We start from the raw sequence: 22053 nt of genomic DNA, 5'->3' as shown, positions 1-22053 counted from the left end.
TAAACCATCAGTTTTTCATCTCATTTGTTGGGTAAAACTTGAGGAAAGGGCCTTAAATTATAATGGAGAAGATTTAGGTTAGACTAGAGTTTCTCAACACCAACATTATTGCCATCTGGGGCCAGACAATTCTTTGTTGTGAGAGGCTGTCCTTTGCACTGCAGGATGTCCACTAAATTAGATGCCAGTACAACCCACCCCCCTCCCCACACACACACATACACACCGACTTGTGATGACCAATAACATCTCCAGACATTGTCAAATGTCCCTGGGCGGTAAAATTGACACCAGTTGAAAACCACTGGCTTAGACCTAAAGAATAAACTCCCGCAGGTGAGGGTTTTGTGGCATCAGAAAAGGAGACAAAAGAGGTGGTGTAACTCTGACCATGAGTTCCTCAGAGATAAAGCAGATGATTTACTTTACTGCTTTATATTGTACCTTCCATTCTGAAGGTGGATAGATTAACTAAATGAACTGACATCATGATAACATATGAAATGTCTCCTGTCGACCGTGAGATTTCTGAAACAAGAATAATCTGATAGCCTGTGTCGATGAAAAAGGAGGCCATTTATCAAATCATCTGGCTATTTCCACTGTACTGCACTTATTCAAGGGCATTTACTATATATCCTCAGTGTTATAGCACCTTACATATCACCTGAGCAAAAAGTTTCACTTGGAGTTTAATATCTTGGAGTTATTGATAGTTTTCTGCACGCCTTTCTTTGGCTATTTGCATCTAGATTTCAGGGGCTACAAAACAAAGAAAAGCAGTTAAAACCACTCTCCCAAAGCTAAGGAGGAAGTTTGGTAACAGATGCAAACAACATTGCATAGAAGCACCTGATTCCCTATCTCTGCTCTGCCTCCACATGGCTGGTGAGCTGCCACTGGTCCCATAGTTCATCTGTGAGCCAAGTAGGGTAATAGTAGATACAAATGTCTGAGTAGATTCAGAAGCAGTTTTTCAAACTACTTCATTTGTGTTACAAAACATCATTCCTTCCCCTTATTCAACTATCTACAATGACATTTAAACTGGCCAAGGAACATCTATTCAGAAAAATTTTGACTGAGAGTGTTCCTCCAGACACTGTAAAATCTATATATTTCTAGATTAAGTCAGATCAGCAAATACACACACACACACACACACCCCAATATATATACATACCCGTAGTATATTTCATTAGCTCATTACAGTTTAATCATTATACTTTGGTGTTATGATTTTCCTTTATACTGAAAGGTCATATAAGAATGAATACAGTGAAATTTAGCAATATGTATAGAGAAATTGAAAATCTTATTCATTACATTTTTCCACTTTCTGAGGCTCTTTCAGGAAGTTCCTGCCTGGGACTCTCCAGGCTGATTGATCTTAAGTACAGTGTGAACTGTTTAACTGACTTTGTTTTCCTCTTTGCAGATGGCTGATAAAAAGCTTAGAGCCAAATTTTCTTGGCCTCTATCATCAGAAAATGTCTAGAATTCCATGGCAGCATTCCCGAGTGTATGTTTGGCAGAGCATTAGTTCTTAAACGTTGTTGAAAAAGGGGTTATAGATCAAATAAGTTTGGGAAATGTCACATTCTTGTTGATTTCACAATGAACGTGGCATACCAAAGTTTTGAGAGATTCTGTAGTAAAGATAATCTGTTTAAATTTATTTTAACCATGTTCAAACAGTTTGATCATGTACCTCTTTTTTATGTAACACCCACTTACGTCTGGCCTTACTAGCATTCCGTGGAACCTGTTCGATAAATGCTGCTTTATGGTTTGCATTCCTAGATCCATTTTACATCCCTATCCCTTTTAAATCTCTCTGTCCCATTTATGCTGTGCTTACTGTATATCTTTTAGATCACCTGAAATCCTTTCAGAACCAGGTGTGACAAAAATTTTAAAATAAATAATAAATAAACATGTGAGCTATATGACCTTGGGCAACTAACTTTCACATTCCAGGCCTGGGTTTCTTATTAAAGATGTTAGTCATGTTAAACATACATGTAGAACTAAATGATCCCAAGACTGCTTTTCAGCTCTGCAATTTTATGTATCTCCACTATTAGGCAGCAAAATCTGTTAAAACCAGCCCTTTCCTTCACCCCCTTGCGTTGAAAAGTGGCTCCAGAGAAATCTACCCACTTGAATGGCTATTTCTAGTCAGTGTTCTATTCCCACCTAACATCAAGGCAGAGTTATATTCAGCTCCTTTGATAAAAAGTGCCAGACTGATGGAGTAGGAGAGGGAGCCTGAGGCATGAGTAGTTGAAGTGAGGGAAAATCAGTGAGTCCAAGTTTTAGAGGTACTGAGTACTTGGAGACCCAGGGAAGCCCAGGGCAGGAAGTGCTTTCCAAAATCCAGGGAAGCCCAGGGCAGGAGGTCATGTAAGCACATCAGAGCTGTGAAAGATGCTTGGCTATAGAGATGGACAGAACGCTTGGCCTTTCCACCCTGGAAAGTATCCATTCGTATAAATTTACCAAGGGCCTACTGAGACCAGCTGCCCAGCGCTGTGCCATTACTAGATGCTGATTACTAGAAGAAGTAAGGCAGAGTCCCTGCTCTCAGATAGTTTGGTCTTCCTAAAAAGAGGGTGAAAACATTTAGCAATTTATTGCTAAATGTTTGGGGCATGTGTACTAAATTAGAGGTGGTCAGGAATTGCTGAAAGGTACTGGAGATGCAGAAATGAACAAGACAATCTCTACCTTGATGAAGTTTACATTCTAGCTGACACCCTAGGTGTGAACCTTGTTCTGTGACAGCATAGATTTGAAAGACTACTCCTTTGGGAAAGCTGAGAAAGACTTCACAGGAGAGGTAATCAAGCTGATCTGGGCTTTGAAGGATGCAAAGAAGTTTGCCAGTGAAAACACGTTGGAGGGTAGTGATGAGAAGGGAATCAGACAGAGGAGCAGTATTTTATTTTATTTATTTATTTTTTTAAACACATTAATTAATTTTTTTTAAATTTTATTTATTTTTGGCTGTGTTGGGTCTTCGTTGCTGCGCACAGGCTTTCTCTAGTTGCGGCGAGCGGGGGCTACTCTTCGTTGCGGCGCGTGGGTTTCTCATTGCGGCACGTGGGTTTCTCATATCGGCACGTGGGTTTCTCATTGCGGTGGCTTCTCTTGTTGTGGAGCACGGGCTCTAGGCCTGCGGGCTTCAGCAGTTGTGGATCGCAGGCTCCAGAGCGCAAGCTCAGTAGTTGTGGCACACAGGCTTAGTTGCTCCACAGCATGTGGGATCTTCCCAGACCAGGGCTTGAACCTGTGTCCCCTGCATTGGCAGGCGGATTCTTAACCACTGCACCACCAGGGAAGCCCAAGAGCAGTATTTTAGAATAACAGAAATTTTTGTGTTTGAAGTGCAGGTTATTAGGAAAGTGAAAGGCAGCAGTAAGAATGGGAAATGAGTGCAGAGAGGTAGATCCCAATTTTTGCAAAGGCTGTACCAGGGATCAAGTGATGGGTTGGCTCAGTGGAGTCAAATGTACTACAGTTGCAGGAGAATTAGGATGTTTGGGGTCTTCTTAAGAATGTATTGTGGTAAGTACAGTATAGTAGCAGCTCCTGAAGTATATTTCCTGAACACTAGTTCCTTGAGCTCACATCCCATCCCATGCTTTGATTACCATCTATTCACCATGGCTCTCCAACCCACACTGGGTTCCAGATCTTTACATCCAACAGTCCTACTTGACAGCTAGCTCCACTTGGTTATTTCAAAAGTATATAAAACTCAGCATGACAAAACTGAACTCATAATCTTCCTGCCAAACCTGTTCACCCAGTGGGGCTTTCTTTCCAGTCTATGGCACCACCATCTATCCAAGCGCACTAGTCAGAAATCATCAACCTTGACACCTGCCCAACTCTCATCTCATATAAAACTCATCATCAAGTCCCACTGGCATTCCTTACCAAATCTCTCTCAAATTCATCCACTTCTCATTTCCACCTCTACCACCCTAGCCAAAGCTCTCTTTCTCTTACTTGGACAACTGCAACTGTGGCCTCCTATATTACATGCTTACCCCCTCCAATACACTCTCCAATTTATAGCCAGAGTGATCTCTTTAAATGAAAATCTGTTCATGTCACTCCCCCGAATAAGGACAATCGACGGTTTCTCATTCCTTATAAAGACTCCTTATCATGGTCTACTTGAATGAGCTTCCTCCCTGCCCAGGTCTCCAGATTCATCTTATGTCACTTTCTCTGTGGTCATGTGGTCATCTGCTGTCCCATACAGAGGCCTTCTTTCAGTTCCTTGAGTATACTACACTCAGGGCTTTTGCACATGCCGTTTTCTCCACTCCTCTTCTAGTATAGCCCCCATTTACCGTTTAGATAACCTAAAACGTCACATCTCAGAACAGCATTCTCTTGCTCCCGCAGACCAGCTCAGACTATTCGCCGCTAAATTTCCTAATAACCCCACTCTTCATAACACTTATAATTGTACCCTCTGTCTGTATAATTTGACATTTCGTGTCTTCCTCCCACTGGAATGTAAACCTGATTAGTAGAGACACTGTGTTTGCTTTTTCACCATTGTATCCTCCAGGTTTCAGAACAACATCTTGTGCCTTGTAAATGTTCTGTAAGTAAGAACATTTCTGTAAGCAAAAGTTGTATTGTTGATCACCATTTCGGAAAGTCACAATGCATATTTACAGATTTAAAAAAAAACGATTTAACTTTGTTTAACCCATCATTTTCCAACCTTGCTTAACTATGGATCTTTCTATTACATAAGTCATTGGCATTTTGTTGGACACCTGTGTTCCAAGAAACACTGTTTGATAGTTATACACTGAATTGCTTGAGCTGCTCTTCCTCCACCCTCATCCTAAATAGTGTGTCTCTGAAGCCATGCTTTTATGGTCTTATCCCTCCCTAACCATCTGAGAGTTGTGGGCTTGTGAGATGGTACAGCCTCAGGGGCCTGAGGACACCATTCTGGGAAGTCGTGACAGGCCTTTTGCGAGCAGAGAAGAGGAAGCTGATCTGCAGAGATGAAGCAGCCATGGGAAAGGAAGCGTTCGGCAGGGCTCCCCTACTCAAGTGGGATCAGGTAGGACAACAGGAGTGAGGAGAACTGAAGGCACATGCCTTGTCTGAGGAAATTCAAATTCAGAATTCTCTTAACTAGTGGTTCTCAAGGTGTGATTCCCCAGCATCATCTGGAAACGTGTTAAAAATGCAACTTCAAAAAAAAAAAAAAAAAAAGCAACTTCTCAGGATCCACCCCATGACATATTACAAACTCTGGGATGGGGCTCAACAATCAATGTTTTAACAAGCCCCTCGGGTAATTCTGATGCACATGCACACTTTAGACTGCTAGCCAAACTACAAATAAAAGAAGCAAATCGTACGCACTGGTTGACAACTGGTGACCTCTGCTGTAAGCGAGAGAAAGTAGCAGTCTTGACTTTTAATGACTTTCCACACCCTAATTCCATTCTTTCACAATTCCTAGTTACCCAAGTCCTGGAGCTATTCCTGCATAGCTTCAAAAAATTCCCCCTTTTGCTTAAGCTGGTTTAATGAGGTTTTGTTGCTTGAATTCAAACAAAGATTTAAGCTACACCAATAAAGTCAAAACAACAAAACAACAACAACAACAAACAAACCTGGATGCAAGGCTTGGTTCTGCTAAAAATGAGCTGTGAGGCCTTAGACAAGTCCCTTCTCTCTGGGCCACAATGCCATCACCTACGAATGATGTGGTTGGACTGGATGACATCCGAGTTGCCTTCAGAACTCTCTAATATACTAGACTAGACATTGGCTCCTCTGGAGAATCTCTTGACTCTACAGATCCCTTAAGAAAGATCTCTAAATTTCTTTAGTTCTGCCCATTGACTCTAGGTAGTTAGAGTAACAAAGACAGAGAAAAAAAAACACACTCCAACTCTCCGTGTCTCTCTTTCCTGGTGTTTCAAAAGTATCATCTAATAATTAGAGGGATGCTTTAAATAAGGCTTATTTGATGCTTCAATTCTTTTTCAATTTAAAATTAAATTTTAGCATATTATAATTAGGCCAACTTTAGTTAAGGTTGCTATCTGTCATGAAATGTACATAGAAAAAACATGTACATAAAAAAACAGTCATTTTTTGACAACTTTTCTCTTCACAAAAATGCAACTCATCCAAACAATCAATATTAAGTGAAGTGGCAAAGTATTTTAAAGATTTTAAGTAAAAAAGGTTTCAATGAAAATATGCTAAAATAAATATAGCCTAAAATAAATAGTAAGAATATCCTCCATTAAGCCCATAAACCCTGCATTATATAACTTCTTAGTTGACAAAGAATAAAAACTAGTATTGTCTTGACCCTTAAATTCCCACCCCAGCAGACTTTTCTCTGATGCTGAAATGAAAATAGTGACCAAATGCTTTGATGGACAACTTATTACAATGAGAACTGAAGGCTTCCAAAACCAGACAAAGATTTTTCTGTATCTCCCAGATGCCAGGGAAAGTAAGGGGAATATTTCAGTCTCCCACCCAAGAATGAACATTATATCTGCATTTTATTAAAAAAAATAAGTGCTCTAGAAATACTCAAGCTCAAGATACAATTTTTAAAAAGCAGAAAATGTTCCCAAGGCAGAGTGAAGAAAAAAGAACTGAGAGAAAATAAAAGCAAACAAGGGAAGAGAAATCTTTCAACAGAGTAGAAACTGTTAGTCTCTCTCTCTGTCCCTGAAAGGTTTTGATCCAACCCTATTTGTTATCCTAGAAAAGCTCTTCTGAAGAAAGGTCTCAGTGTAAGAACTGCTTGAAAGAAGCCAACCCCTTGGAAATAGGAACGGCTCAGCCATTTATTAATGTCAAATATGCTGCCTGCATGAATTAGTCAGCTTGTCTTTTGGAAGCCATACAGAAAAGTTCTTGTGCACCTGCCTCTTAGTGTCCTGACACTTCTGGCTTTAATGACAGTATACCAATCACCAGAAAATAAAATCTAAAAACCAAAATGCTGAACATAACTATATTCTACCTTCTGAATAGCTGATTCATCAGTTTTTAAAGGCTTCTTACTGAAGTATCATCAGTAACCACAGAATATAACTTGCTCAGATGTAAAAAGAAAAGGAAAACAGAGTCATTTTCCTAAACTGGCAAAACCTAACCAAACTACCACAAAACTGACCTCAGAAACAAAGAGAAATGGAGCAGAAAAAGGCCAGATTTCTTACTGGCAGTACCATGGTGGCAAATATCCCAGAACTAAGAAAAGCTGCCAAATAGAAGAGAGAAAATTAAAGGACTTTCCAAAAACAGCCAAGCCCAGTGCACACAGCATTCCCAACAGCTGGAGTGAGCTTCAGAAGCAACACACAGGTATAAGGTCCAGCCCTATTCTTTATTTACAGCACAGTTCAAAGTCATTAAATCAAGCACAAAAGAAATGGCTCCCATTTCCTGGTTTGGCACTGGATAGCCTTCCTACCAGCTGCAATTACATCATTTTTATCCATCTTCTGCTTTTCCTTTTGGGAAAGTAGAGGAGGGGCGAGTGACAAATGGGCCAAAGAGACTTCAACTTCGAAACCAATAAATCCCTGCTTTCAGAGAAACCAAGGAAGTGACTCCCCCTCTTGTGAAAGGCAGTCAATACTCTGCTCCAGTTATCAAGGCCACCGATGGTGTGGGAAAGCTGTCATGAAGAGATTCTTCCTGGAGGTGGCACAAAGATGGCAAGGACTCAGGTCATTGGATGGCTGCTATCACCACCATCACGTTCTCTTCTATCTCAACCTTTGCCACACCAAATCTAATAAACAAGGGAAAGTAATTATGTACAGAAAACCAAAGTGAATGGAAATGTGGGTGGAATGAACTTAAAAGAAGAAACTGAAAATGATCGAACGTTACTCAGTGCATCTTTCTCAGACTTGCATAGAAATCTTTGATCCACTGCTTCATGTGTCTAACTTCCAAGGAGCGGGCTAATAGCACAGTGACGGGATCAAAGGCATTGTTGGCTCGGAGATCTAGATGATGCGCTCCCTCTGGGATGACGATCGCAAGTAAGGTGTCTGTAATATCCTTAGTTACTCCACCTCCTGACCAGGGGTCTAGTTCACCATTGCTAAGTGAGGGAAAGAAAAAAAAAAAAAGATTATTAGTTTTTTATATCTACACAAATATAAGATAGGAGAAACCTACCATATGCATAACACCTAAAATTATAAGCTTATAACCTGGGGGATTTGATCTGAGGATTTAATCTGTCATATAGAAAGGTGCTTTATCCTGGAGTTTGACAATATTTCTGCAAGCAGGTATAGAAATAGGACCAGAGAAGACTGAACCTGATGCCCCATGAATCAACCTAGATTGTACTGGGACTTGGAATTTAGAAGACTGAACTCCAATCCTGGCTTCATCACTCAAAAGCTGTATGACCTTACACAAGTTACCTGACTCAGTCTCCTTATCTGTAAAGTAGAGTTAACAAGGCCTACCTCCTAAGGTCGCTTCAAGGGTTAAATCAGATGCTACATGTGGATATGTTTAATAAGTGTCAGGCACATAGGAGTCCCTCAATTAAAGCCAGTCTCCTTCTTTCCTAAGACCCAAATACCAAAGTGATAAAGAAAAATTTCCATATTTAAAAATGCTAATTATCTCTTGGCTCTTTTAAAAAAAAAAAAACAAACCTTCATTTTTTTAAAAAAATTTCCCTCTTAGTATAGTACTTTGGGAAATAGGGTGGTAGGACTGAAAAAACTGCTCTGAATCTAGAATCAGAACTTTTGGGCATTACTCAAGATACTCATTTTACATTAGCTTTAAAATTAAGGAAACGCTATTAGGTTATTAGTCCTGGCTGGTGCACACAACACATTTCAGAATGATGTAAACAGGATCAGTCATTGAAACAGGATACTTAGTTTAGCTGAAAAAAAAGCCAATACAAACACAGACAGCATCCCTAATAGTATTTGTTAACAGCTTTGTTGAGATATAATTCATCTCCCACAAAATGGACACTTATATCGTACAAATTCAATGGTTTTTAGTATATTCAGAGATGTGCAACCATCATCACGATCAATTTTAGAACATTTTTATCACCCCCAAAAGAAACCTATACTCACTGGCAGTCAATTCCCCTCTACTACTTCCCCTCGCTGTCAGCCCCAGGCAACCACTAATCTACTTTCTATCTCTATAGATTTGCCTATTCTGGACATCTCATATAAATGGAATTATATAATGGTTGTTTTTTGTGATTGGCTGCTTTCACTTTGACATATTTTCGTTTCATCCATGTTGTAGCATGTATCAGTACATTTTTCCTTTTTATTGCCAAAAATGTTCTATTGTATATGAATACGCCACATTTATTTATCCATTCATCAGATGCACATTTGTGTTGTTTCCACTTTTTGGCTATTATGAATATTACTCCTATGAACATTTGTGTACAAGTTTTTACATGGATGAATATTTTCATTTCTTTTGAGTATATAACTAGGAATGGAATTTCTGGGATATATAATGACTTAACCTTTTGATGAACTGCCAAACTGTTTTCCAAAGTGAGTGCATTTTATACTCCCATAAACAACATCTGAGGGTTCTAAATTCTCTGTATCCTCACCAACATTTATTATGTGTCTTTTTGATTATAGTCATCCTATGTGGGTGTGAAATGGAATCTCATTGTGGTCTTGATTTGCATTTCCCAAATAACTGATGGTATTGAGAATTTTTTTCATGTGCTGATTGGCCATTTGTATATCTTTTTTGAAAAAAATGTCTACTCAGGTCCTTGCTCATTTTTAAATTGAATTATCAATTAAATCATTTGATCCATTTTGAGTTAATGTTTTTGTATAGTATGAAATAGGGATCCAGCTTTATTCTTTTGCCTGTGAATATCCAGTTTTCCCAGCATCATTTCTTGAAAAAAACTATTCTTTCCTCAATGAATTGTCTTAGCATTCTTGCCAAAAATCAATTAACCACACAGATAAGGGCTGACTTCTGGACGGTCAATTCTCTTCCACTGATCTATATGTTTATGTTTATGCCAGTATCACACTGTATTGATTACAGAAGCTTTATACGAAGTTTGAAATCAGGAAGTATGAGTTCTTCAAATTTGTTCTTCCTTTTCAAGATTGATTTAGCTATTTTGGGTCCCTTGCATTTTTAGATGAATTTTAAGATCAGTTTGTCAATTTCTGACTGGTTTAAAGTTTACAAAGCCTTTCATATTTGACCTCACATTATACCAACCATGTGAGGTAGGTTTAATTACAACTCTTATAGATGAGAAAACTAATGCCTAGTGAAGTTAGAAGGCTTACTCAAATCAAGCCTCTGAGATACAAACTCAGATCTTGTAACCCTATTCCAACGCTCAATTTATACTACATTGCATTTCATGGACACATGACTGCTGTTGGAAATCAACAGCACATACCATCTTGGCTTGTGTGGTGCAGAGTAAGAAGAGCACAACTTCGGGATCAGACACACCTGGGTTCCAGTCCCAGGTCTGCCTCTCATCTTCCTAATCTCATGGAAGCTTAGATTCCTCAGGATATAACAGGGGCTGAAATACCTGGATTTAAGTACCTGGCCCATGGTAGGTATTAGGTCACTTTTCCCCGTACAGCACCTCTTGGTAGGTCTATCTATAAATCACTTGAAATCGCTTACAGAACATTTTAACGTGTGTTCTGACATTTGTTTAATGCACATTCTATTTTGCTGATATTGTTACGAAGCCTGAAATAACAAATCTTCAAGGTCATATTATCAGACATATGAAATTATTTCCATAATTTGCATAATCATTTAAGAAAAACCCTCTCATCTATAAGTACGATCTATACACAAATGACTGTCAAATAATATCTTTAGCCAGGACCTTTCCCCTAAACCTCAGGACCAATATTCAATTATATACTTGACATTTTTACATGGCAGTCTAACGAGACATCTCGAGCTTTCAGGTCCAAAACAGAGCTCTTGATACTCTCCAACTCCCAACCAGCCCTGCCACTATCTTCCCAATCTCTGTCAATGGCAACCTTATCTTTCCAGTTGCTGGGCCAAAAACTTGTTACCTTTTAATCTCTCTTTCATACCTAATCTGTCGACAAATCCTGTCAGCTATAAATTCAAATATATCCAGAATTTGAACTCTTCTCACCACCCCACTGCCACTGCTCTGGTCTAAGTCACCGTTATCTCTAGCCTGAATAGCCTTTTAACTGATCTTCCTGCTTCTACTCTTGTCTCCCTGCAATCTAATATCAATACAGCAGCCAACTTGATGCTGTTAAACTCTGAATCAGGTTATGTCACTCCTCTGCTTAAAACACTCCAAGTGTTCCCATTTCATTCAGAGTAAAAACCAAACATGCAGGACCTACAAGTCTCTAAATGATCTGGGCCCTCTGCTGCCTCTCTGATTTCATCTCCTGCTACTCTCTCCCTCCTTAACTCCACTCCAGCCACAGTGACCTTCTCACTGTACCTGGAGGAGAACATGCTGGGACATTTACCTGTCAAGGCCTTTGCCTCTGCTTACCTCTCTGCTTGGAGTATCCTTACCCCACCGAGCTCCTTCCTCCACATCACTATTCAAAAGTCACCCTTGGTGAGGTCTTCCTTAGTCACATCATCTAAAGCTTCAAACTTCTCCCCACCCACCACCAACATTTCATAACCCTCTTCCCCTTATTTATTTTTTCCCCTTAGCACTTATCTCCTTCTAACATGCTTATAAGTGCTATCTTGTTCATTATCCATCTCTCAAACTAGAACTCTCCAAGGGCAGGGCTTTTTGTCTGTTTCATTACTGTATCTTCAGCACCTGGCACACAGTAGGAGCCATACAAATATTTATTGAATGAATGAAAAAAGAATGTATCTAGTTATTTGTAGCCTTACATCAGATGCCCTACACAAAAGAGATCTATAAATACACGCATGCAAGTTTAGGAACATGTAAATCACTTCAGTACTTTTTATATGGGAAAGCAGAGTTCACATAAGTGGTTCATATAAATATATAGAGACTGACCTTCAGCTATGTGTAATACTGGCAAGAAACAATGAACTAAGTCAGCAGATCTAAGTTTTATACCCTAGTAAGCCACATGACTTTGGGTAAGTCACCTGACCCCTCTGAACCTCAATTCTCATGTGTATTACCAAAAAAAAAATTTTTTTAAAGATAATGCCCCTCACTCACAGAGATATTGTGAGGCCCAAGTTGAATAATATATGTGCAAATAAGGTATAAACTATAAAACACTACATGAATGTGTAGCATTATTATAGTTATTATCATATTCTACAAGCATAAGAAGTGTTAATACTTCTGAGAGGTAAATGAATAATGAAAAGGGACGCGATAGCATTTCTCACAGAAATTTGGTCAGAAAACTAATGCAATCAATTTTCTAGGTAAATGTACAAATTAAAAAAGAAATAAGCATTTAGGTACATTAAATACATGTGTGTTTGAAATATAAGTTTAAAACCCCTGTTCTACCCTCACCACACTTTTAACCACATTTTTCATCTTAAAAAAATTAATTCAATTGCAACTTAACAACATCATTCTTGGGGGAAAAAAAATCACTCCAAAAATGTACTTTTTTTTTTTTGGTTTTGTTAAAAACAAGAGGAAAAACTCACATGCAAAATAGGAGCCTTAGTTTTCAACTATGTGATAAATTTTTAAAGTAAACTACACAAGGCGTTGGATTCTCTTAAGTGAACAAATGGCCTTTATCATTATTGCAATTTGACAGGACCAACCCAGATAGGAAACTCTCCATTATTTGCAAAACAAAAAAGCTATCCCAACAGCCACATAATAAGCAAACTGCATTTGATTTAAAAGGTCATCTGAATCAGCCTAGTGGCTTAGCAACAGTGTTTGGAGTTGCTGAGAGACCTAAGATGCCCATGGACTTGAATTTCTTGGTCCTAGACATGTGAAAGCTAAACCAGTCACTGGGAAATTTACAGGAAAAAAAAAATACTGGCTTTCGTGAGAGAATCTAGATGCCTGGATAAAATTCCCAACAGTGAGCCTCACTTAATTGCTGGCAACAATTAATTTGCCTGAGAAATGATGTTAAACTAACCAGCTTCTCAGAGACTCCTTTTTGGATTTCTATTTAAATAACTGAAAATGACCATTGGTAAGATAATTTCTTACCAACTGGAGTTGGGGAAAAAATAAATCCTTCCAACAAAACCACTGTGGAATAAGAAAATTGCTGAAATGGAACTATTAATAGCTACTATTAAATCCTCATTCATTCAACACATTTACTGAGTGCCTACTATGTGTCAGGTACTGACTGGGTACAGGTGACTTAACCGTGAACAGACAAAACCTCTGCCCTCACAGTGCTCACTTCTATGATAATCTATCTACTCCTCGAAGTAACTCTGGCAGGTAGTCATTATTTCTAACTCATATAAATTGGCAATTTGCCTGAGGCCACGCAGCTAATTCAGGGTAGAAGCAGAATGGCACCCAGGTCTCCCTGACTTCAAAGCCCAAGCTCTTAACTGGCAAATCTCTAATCCAACAATTAAAAACAGACTGAATTTTCTAACCAGAAAAGCAGTCACAGTTGGATTTGTGTGAGGTGACTTGAGAGAAGCATGAACATAAAATACACTTTCCACATGGTTCCTCGGACATTTTCTTACTCATCAACCAGTAATGTTTTCTAGCTGATAGCCACTAAGTAGACAGAACAGAGACACCTAAAGCTGCTCTTTTACTTTCAGAATGTGCTTTCTTCAGAAAAGCAGTAGAATTTTGAATTTTTAAATAACTTAAGTTTTACATTGAATTCTTCACACCTAGCAGCATATGGGAAAAGATTTCTTTTTAAAAGTAGACTTGCCACTGCAGAAAGATAAACCAGCATTTTCATATAGTTCTGCCTTTAAACTTTCACATGCCTCTGAAGCCTTTCTGAGCTTTATATCATTCCTCATCCTTATCAAACATATTAGGCATCCACTATGTGCCAGTCACTGTAGCAGGTGCTAAAGGCACAGAGATGATTAAGACGAAGTCTCTGTCATTGAGAAGTTTACAGTCTCATGGGGCAGATAGAAACACACATAGATAATTTCCACACAGGGCGCTAAGGGACAGTCACAGGCCTTAGTGGAGCTAAGTGTGGGGGGGAAACCTAACCTCCCTGGAGGTGTCAGGGAAGGTTTCTTGAAGGATGCCCGAGCCTTAGGAAAAAGAAAAAAGAGGAAGGAAAGGACATTCAGGGACAAATAGTCCCCTGTTGGCTAGAAGGTAAAGTACAGGCTGAGAGTATACTTCCATTTATTCATTCAACGTACATTTTTTGAGCATATATATTTGCTAGGTCCGGGCCAAGTACTTCACTGGGTTAAATTTTTTAAGCATCACAACAACTCTGTGGGTGATTTTACAGAAGAGAAAACTGAGGGTCAAAGAGCTTAAGTAATTTAAGACAGCTCATTCTGCCTTTGCACAACTCTGTTAGGAAGTCCTTTCTTACACTGAGCTAGAAGTTTTTAACACTGAGCCATAATTTCCACCTACTGGCTTCAGTTCTACTCCTCAACCTTTTTTCACAAAATCTATCCTTTCCCCCGATGATGATGATGATGATGATGACAATGACGATTGTTATTTTGATACCCTGAGGAAAATAGTATAAAAGGACAAATGGATCACTAAAATACTCATCTGTAATGGTTGAAGCCAATAAAAAAGGATAATGTATTTGACGAAAACTCAAATATTAAAACCTTTATACAAGGATTTAAAGACTCCACTTAACAATTCAACTTGAACTTCAGCTTTGAGCTTTACAGCATCAGCATGCTAGAGAAATCCATATAAATACTACATGGAGGTAAGCTCCTAAAGAAAAACAAGAACATGACAAAGTACTTCCTCCTCTGAGGCAACGAAGATGACCTTGGACACCCAAGGCTTATACTTGAGCCTTTTTCAGTTCTCTCAGTCCTTTCATGTTTTCCTGATTTCAAACATCCTAACTTGGCAGTTTCCTTAAATACCCTAAATATCCTTATTTGCTCAACTGTCACTTCATAAGGCTGAGACGAAAAGTATAGTTTTGAAGACTCCTATTGAGGACAAGGAAAACAATTTCAGGAAATTAAAAAGAATCTTTAAGTTTTCCATATAGGGTGGGCAGGTACCCTACTGAGTGAGAAAATAGCATGAACCCAATAAGAAAGAGGCTCTTTTGCAAAATGGGCAGTGCCACTGGCCTAAACCCAGAGAGTGATCCTTCAGTCAAAACAGCATTCCTCACTCCTAAAAGCTATTGGCCATGTCTAGAAGGTCAAAAGTGACTCTGTTTAGAAGAGTTTATAAAAGAATGACATTTACAGTTTAAACAATAGGTCCAGGTTAAGGGATATGTATGGGTATCTCTCTACTATCTCCATATAGATTTGGGGAAATTTTTTAATTAAATGGTTGCTACTTTAATAACTAACAGCCTAATATTCAAGCCAAAACATGGCAATTTTGAAGTCGCAATCAGACACATAGAGTCTACTCAATTAACTCCAACGTGAACCAATACCAAATATGACACTACTAGTGCAGCAGTGTAACAGAAGAACAAACACGGGTTTTGTAGTCAGACACGCCAAGGTTGAAAACTGACTTTATCACTTGGTAACTAAAACAAAGCTGGATGAGTTTTGGCAAGTGACTGCTCACAGTGACCTTCACTTTTCTCCTCAGTAAAAAAGGGACTATAAAAACTGCTTCCAAGGCTTGTTGTGAGAATTGAATTAAGTAATTCATTTAAAGTGCCTCATACAGTGCCTGGGACAGAACAGAGTGGGCACTTCAAAAGTGTTTGTTAAATATATATTAAAATTTTTTATTATCATTGATAACAATAGTAACACAAATTGAGAACAGATGATGCTTCATTTTGTGTTGGAGAGTATTTTTTTAATATTTTAACTTTGTTGCTGTTGTTTTTAAGCCTTTAAGCATACTGGCAATAGAGCAAAAATTCATATCACCTCTCAGCATCCTCTGTCTTTCAAGGAGTAGAAAAACATGATGGATACCACTGCTGTATTCTATATCATTGTAACTGCAGCATTTTCCTGGTTCTCTTTTCTCAGCTATTCTAAAAATGTCTCCGTCAACCAAAGTTTTCTTTGGATCAGCAAAAATTCACCTGAAAATGATGTTCGTGTGTGAACTGATGTTTTTGCCTCCATACATAGTAGGGATCCAAGAGGGCCTTGGTTTCACACCCCACTGTTTAAAACAGTCATCAGAAAATTCCTTAAAGTTCCACGAGTGAGGTTCGAACATGTCATCAATACCATTAGAACAGAAGGGCATGACCATTTCTGTGCAGGTCTGAAAAAGCAAACCAGGAGAGATTCCAGTGAGAAGATGAGGCATAAAATGTTAAATAAATTGTCCAAGGTCATACAGCTTGTAAGCAGTAAAGCCAGGGTTTGAACTCAGGCAGTCTGGCTTCAGAGCCCCTGTTCTTTATGCCATACTACCTCTCATTATTCCTGGACAGGCGCAGCTGAGAAGTCACAGAAGTTGTGGCTATACATTCCTTCTTTGCAAACTGCTTCATTTCACATCTATTATCATATTTAATCCTCAAAACAACTCTGGAGGAAAAGCATTACTATTATTATTACTAGTCTCATTGTACAGATGAAGGAACGAATGGAGGCTCAGACAGAATCAAGTTAGACTCCCCCTTCTTTTCTGTGTCCATAAAATGCTACCTTTATAGGACTTACCAAGATCTACTGTAACATTAGTTTAGTTACCTATCATTTCCACCAAGCTATATTTGATGATTAGATCGTATCTCATTTACCTTTGTGTCTTTGGAGCCTAGAAAAGTGCCTGACTTGTGTTAAGTACTCAGAATATATTCTGTGATGATTATATACCAAACTAAACTAGTATATATAAGACAGATAAACAATGAGGTCCTACTCTATAGCACAGGGAACTATATTCAATATCCTGTGACAAACCATAATGGGAAAGAATATGAAAAAGAATATATATATATGTATAATTGAGTCAATTTGCTGTACAGCAGAAATTAACAGATTGTAAATCAACTTTACTTCAGTAAAATAAATTTTTTAAAAAATGGAATTGGTTTTTAATGAATATATGAATGAGGAAACTTATCCACAGTCTCAAAGCACAAGGTAACAGAGCTCAGATTTGGATCCAGGTGACAAAATCCTGCAAATTCTCTGCTATAGCACAACCATATCAGTGAAAAGTAAGTTCCACTTGGGGAAATATACACACTTACCTGATAGCTCCAACCCAGGGCTCCCAGACTGCTGGTTGCTGTCTCTGATATATTCAGGCATCTCGCCTGGCCCGAATAATTGTAATATACATTAAGAGCTTGGAAAATATTCTGCAGCAGCCATGTATCAGATACATTGGGATTTTTCAAATACTGGCACACTACCTGTCATTTTAGAGAGATAAAAGGGAGAAGAGTCGAATATAAATATAAAATTACAGTTTAATAAAACAAAGAAGAAATATGAGTTTGATTTGATCATAAAACAATCTTAAGCATCTAACGGCATTGCCTGACAATTTCTATCTATTGCATATAACCACCTTCATAAATGAATAAACCTTTCAAATTACTCCCCAAACTATAGAAATAAACCAAAGTCATTTGCATGGTATGCAAAGTCCTCCCCACTTACCACTCTAGGTTTATCTTCTGCAGCCTTTGCTCCAGCCTAGCAAAACCATTCCCACCACACCAACTTCTTTCCCTCCTCACTGCCTTCGCTCACACTGAAATGCCCTTTTCCCACTCTCCCACGCCACTATTGCCTGGCAAACACCAACTCATCTTCCTCAACGCAGCTCAAGTGTCACCTCCTCTACGAGGCCATTGTTGCCTATGCCCTCAAGTCAGGGAGAACTAAATCACTCCCTTCTTTGTGCCTCCTCATCCTGCGCCTATTTCTATCAGAGCTGATACCGCACTCATTTGATTCCAGAATGTCTCCCTTGGCACTTAGCAAGGCATCTGGCAGCTAAATGTTTGCTGAATGAATGACTATATTTTTATGAAAATGCAAAATTTATGAAATTTCTTTTGGAAAAACTACACCAAGCTCCTACATCTGTAACATTATAAGAAGCATATCAGGCAGCTCCCCAGTTCAAAATACTCCTAACACTTGACTATAATCAGAGCTAAAAGTCACAGGTAATACTTGGGGTTGGGAGCGAAGGCAGGACTGACTAGTCAGGGACATGGGGAAATTCCAAGGTTATGAAAATATTTCTTATCATCATAGGGGTCTGGATTATACAACAAACAACACACGATTTGTATGTAAATTTTACCTCAAAAACATTATAAACAAATATTGAACTCTAGATAGTGATGTTAAAGCTGAAGTATACAGTCTATATTTCATTTATTTCTGCTCTAATCTTTCTTTCTTTCCTTCTACTGACTTGGAGCTTCACTTGTTCTTTTTCTAGTTCCTTGAGGTGTAAATTTAGATTGTTTATTTGAGACTTTTCTTGTTTCTTGAGGTAGGCATTTATCACTATGAACTTCCCTCCCAGAAGTGCTTTTGCTGCATCCCATAAATTTTGGTATGTTACATTTCCATTTTCATTTGTCTCAAGGTATTTTTTAAATTTCTCTTTTAATTTCTTCTTTGACCCATTGGTTGTCCAATAGCATGTTGCTTTATCTCCAAATATTTGTGAATTTTCCAGTTTTCTTTGTGTAATTTATTTCTAGATTCATACCACTGTGGTTGGAAATGATGCTTCATATGATTTCAATCCTCTTAAATTTACTAAGACTTGTTTGTGGCCTAACATTTGATCTATCTTAGAAAATGTTCTATGTACACTTGAGAAGAATGTATATTCTGTTGCTTTGAGATAGAATGTTCTATAAATATCTGTTAAGTTCATCTAGTCTAATGTGCTGTTTAAAACCAATGTTTCCTTATTGATTTTCTGCCTGGATAATCTATCTATTGACATTAGTGGGGTATTAAAGTCCCCTACTGTTCATGTACTGCTGCCTATTTCTCCCTTTAGGTCTGTTAATATCTGCTTTACATATTTAGGTTCTCCTATATTGGGCACATAAATATTTACAAATGTTTTATCTTCTTGTTGAATTGACTCCCTTATCATTATGTAACACACTTCTCTGTGTATCATTATAGTCTTTATTTTAAAGTCTATTTTGTCTAATTTAAGTATAGCTACCCCAGCTTTCTTTTGGTTTCCATTTGCATGGAATATCATTTTCCATCCCTTCACTTTCAGTCTGTTTGTGTCCTTACATCTAAAGTGAGTCTCTTATAGGTAACATATTGATGGGTCTTGGTTTTTTATTCATTCAACCACTCTATGTCTGTTGATTAGAGAATTCAGTCCATTTACATTTAAAGTAATTATTAATATGTATGTGCTTATTGCCATTTTGTTCATTGTTTTTTGGCTGTTTATGTAGCTCCTCTAGCTCCTTTCTTTCTTTTTCTCTTGCTCTCTTCCTTTGTGGCTTGATGACTTTCTTTAGTGGTATGTTTATATTCCTCTCTCTTTATCTTTTGTATATTTACTACAAGTTTTTGTTTTGTGGTTACCATGAGGCTTACATATAACAATTTATATCGATAACAGTCTATTTTAAGTTGATAACAACTTAAGTTTGATCCCATTGAAAAGCTCAACATTATTACTCCCCCATTTTATAATTCCCCCAATTTATAAGTCACATTCTAGATCTTTTTCTCTTGTGTATCCTTAACAAGTTACTGTAATCATAGTTATTTTTACTACCTTTGATTTTTTTGGCCTTCATACTAGCTTTGTAAGTAATTAATCCACTATCTTTACTATATATTTGCCTTTCCAGTGAGATTTATTCTTTCATATGAGTTCTTGTTACTACTTAGTGCCCTTTCTTTTCAGTTTAAAGAAGTCCCTTTTAACATTTCTTATAAGGCTGGTTTAGTGGTGATGAACTCCTTTAGCTTTTGCTTGTCTGGTAAACTCTATCTCTCCTTCACCTCTGAATGATAACTGCCAGGTACAGTATTCTTAGTTGAAAGGTTTTTTCTTTCAGCACCTTATATACTGTGTCTTTCCCTTCTGGCCTGCGAAGTTTCTGCTAAAAAATCTGCTCATAGTCTTATGGGAGCTCCCTTGCATGTAACAAATTGCTTTTTCTTGCTGTTTTTTAACATTTTCTCCCTGTCTTTAACTTTTGACATTTTAATTATACTGTGTCTTGGTATGGGTCTGTTTGGATTCCTCTTATTTGGAACTCTCTGGGATTCCTGGATCTGGAAGATTAGAGACGCTTTCACCTATTCTTTCTTCAGATAAGATTTCTGCCACTTTCTCTCTCTCTTCTCCTTCTGGGAACCCTATGATGTGAATGTTAGACCACCTGATGTAAATGTTAGTCTATAAGTCCCTTAAGCTATTTTCACTTTTTTTTCATTCTGCTGCTCTGACTGCATAAGTCCTACTGCCCTGTCTTTGTGTTGACTGATCCTGTCTTCTGTTTCATCTAATCTGCTGTTGAACCACTCCAGTGTAATTTTTTTCAGTTATTGTATTCTTCAGCTTTGTGACTTCTACGTGGTACTTTTTTTATATTTTCCATCTCTTTGCTGAAATTCTGTGTTCATCCATTCTTCTCCCTAGTTCAGTGAGCATCTTTATGACCATTACTTTGAACTCTTTATCAGGTAAATTAATCTCTCTCTCATTAAGATTTTTTTCTGAGGTTTTACCTTGTTCTTTCATTTGGAACATATTCCTCTATTTCTTCATTTTGTTTGACTCTCTGTGTTAGTTTCCATATAGTAGAAACAACCACCTCTCCCAGTCATGAAGGAGTGGCCTCGTATAGGAGATGAACCTTGTTGTTCAACCCTGCCTTAGCGCTTGGGTGTCTTTCAAACCTTTGTGCTTATCCAAGCAGCCTATTATATTTTTAATAACTCCAAGTAGTTGAGGACATGCCAAAACCTGTCAGCATCCCAAAAGGGAGGATCTTAGCTCTTTCATTCAGGATGACTAGGAGCCAGACCCTCAAGCACCAGCTTTTAAAAGTATGCAAATATATACAGTGTTGTGGGACTGCAAGCATGAGCCCTGTTGGCCACCAGAGTCAGGTGATCTGGAAGTGTCCATTGGGCAGTCACAAAAAACAGGGCTCCGAGATGAGTGTATAAGCTCTTTTCTAGGTGATATCAGCAAGCTGAAGCAAGGCAGAGGGAAAGCACCAAGGTGGCATCCATGGCCTACATTCCTTAAGAGCAGCTTTGCAGGCCACTAAATACGTGTTAAACCTGAAGCCTGCCCCTCAGGCAGAAGCTCCAAACAAGCAAAGAAGTCTCCTTCACAAAAAGACTGGGGGGTGTACCTCAGTCTGCTGTCTATGCAGTGCCCTGAGGGTGGCAGCCTGACAAGAACCATATCTCCAGTAGCACAGTCCCATGGGACTCAGGAGTGTAAGCTCCAGCCCCCAGCCACCAGAGCCAGGTGATCAAGGGGTGTCCCCTGGGTGGGAGCCACAAAAACTGGGGCGCCAGACATAAAAACCAGGGCACCAGACACATGTAAAGCTCCCCTCCAGGAAACACTGGCAGTCTGGAGCATGGCAATAGAAAAAAAAAAATTAATAAAACTAAGACCTGGATTTTGAAAAATAAAATTAGCAAATCTTTAGCCAGAGTGACCAAGAAAAAAAGAGAGAGAACTCAAATAAATAAAATCAGAAATGAAAGAGGAGATACTACAGATACTACAGATCCTGTGTATTTCTGATACCACAGAAATACAAAGGATCACAACAGAGTACCATAAACAATTACATGTCATCAAATTCGACAACCTAGAAGAAATGCATAAATTCCTAGAAACATGCAGCCTATCATGACTGAATCATGGGG

The 22053-nt window shown here is 38.4% G+C and overlaps 1 protein-coding gene across 3 annotated transcripts in view; it reads right to left on the bottom strand.

The window, feature by feature from the left end:
* Positions 1 to 7389: 7389 nt before the first annotated feature.
* PRCP (prolylcarboxypeptidase) overlaps positions 7390 to 22053 on the bottom strand; it is a 70159-nt gene continuing 55495 nt past the window's right edge. For 2 of the 3 annotated variants that reach the window (XM_068556342.1, XM_068556341.1), the window contains exons 8-10: positions 17391 to 17555; positions 16263 to 16450; positions 7390 to 8137 (exon numbers count right to left, since the gene is read on the bottom strand). In XM_068556342.1, the coding sequence (XP_068412443.1) occupies positions 7921 to 8137; positions 16263 to 16450; positions 17391 to 17555 (570 nt within the window). In that variant the 3' untranslated portion in view covers positions 7390 to 7920. The remainder of the gene's footprint in view (positions 8138 to 16262; positions 16451 to 17390; positions 17556 to 22053) is intronic. The other variant, XM_068556343.1, reaches the window with a different exon arrangement.

Source organism: Eschrichtius robustus, chromosome 11, assembly GCF_028021215.1.
Source record: "Eschrichtius robustus isolate mEscRob2 chromosome 11, mEscRob2.pri, whole genome shotgun sequence".
Lineage (NCBI taxonomy): Eukaryota > Metazoa > Chordata > Mammalia > Artiodactyla > Eschrichtiidae > Eschrichtius > Eschrichtius robustus.
This window is presented reverse-complemented; position numbering and strand designations above follow the sequence as displayed.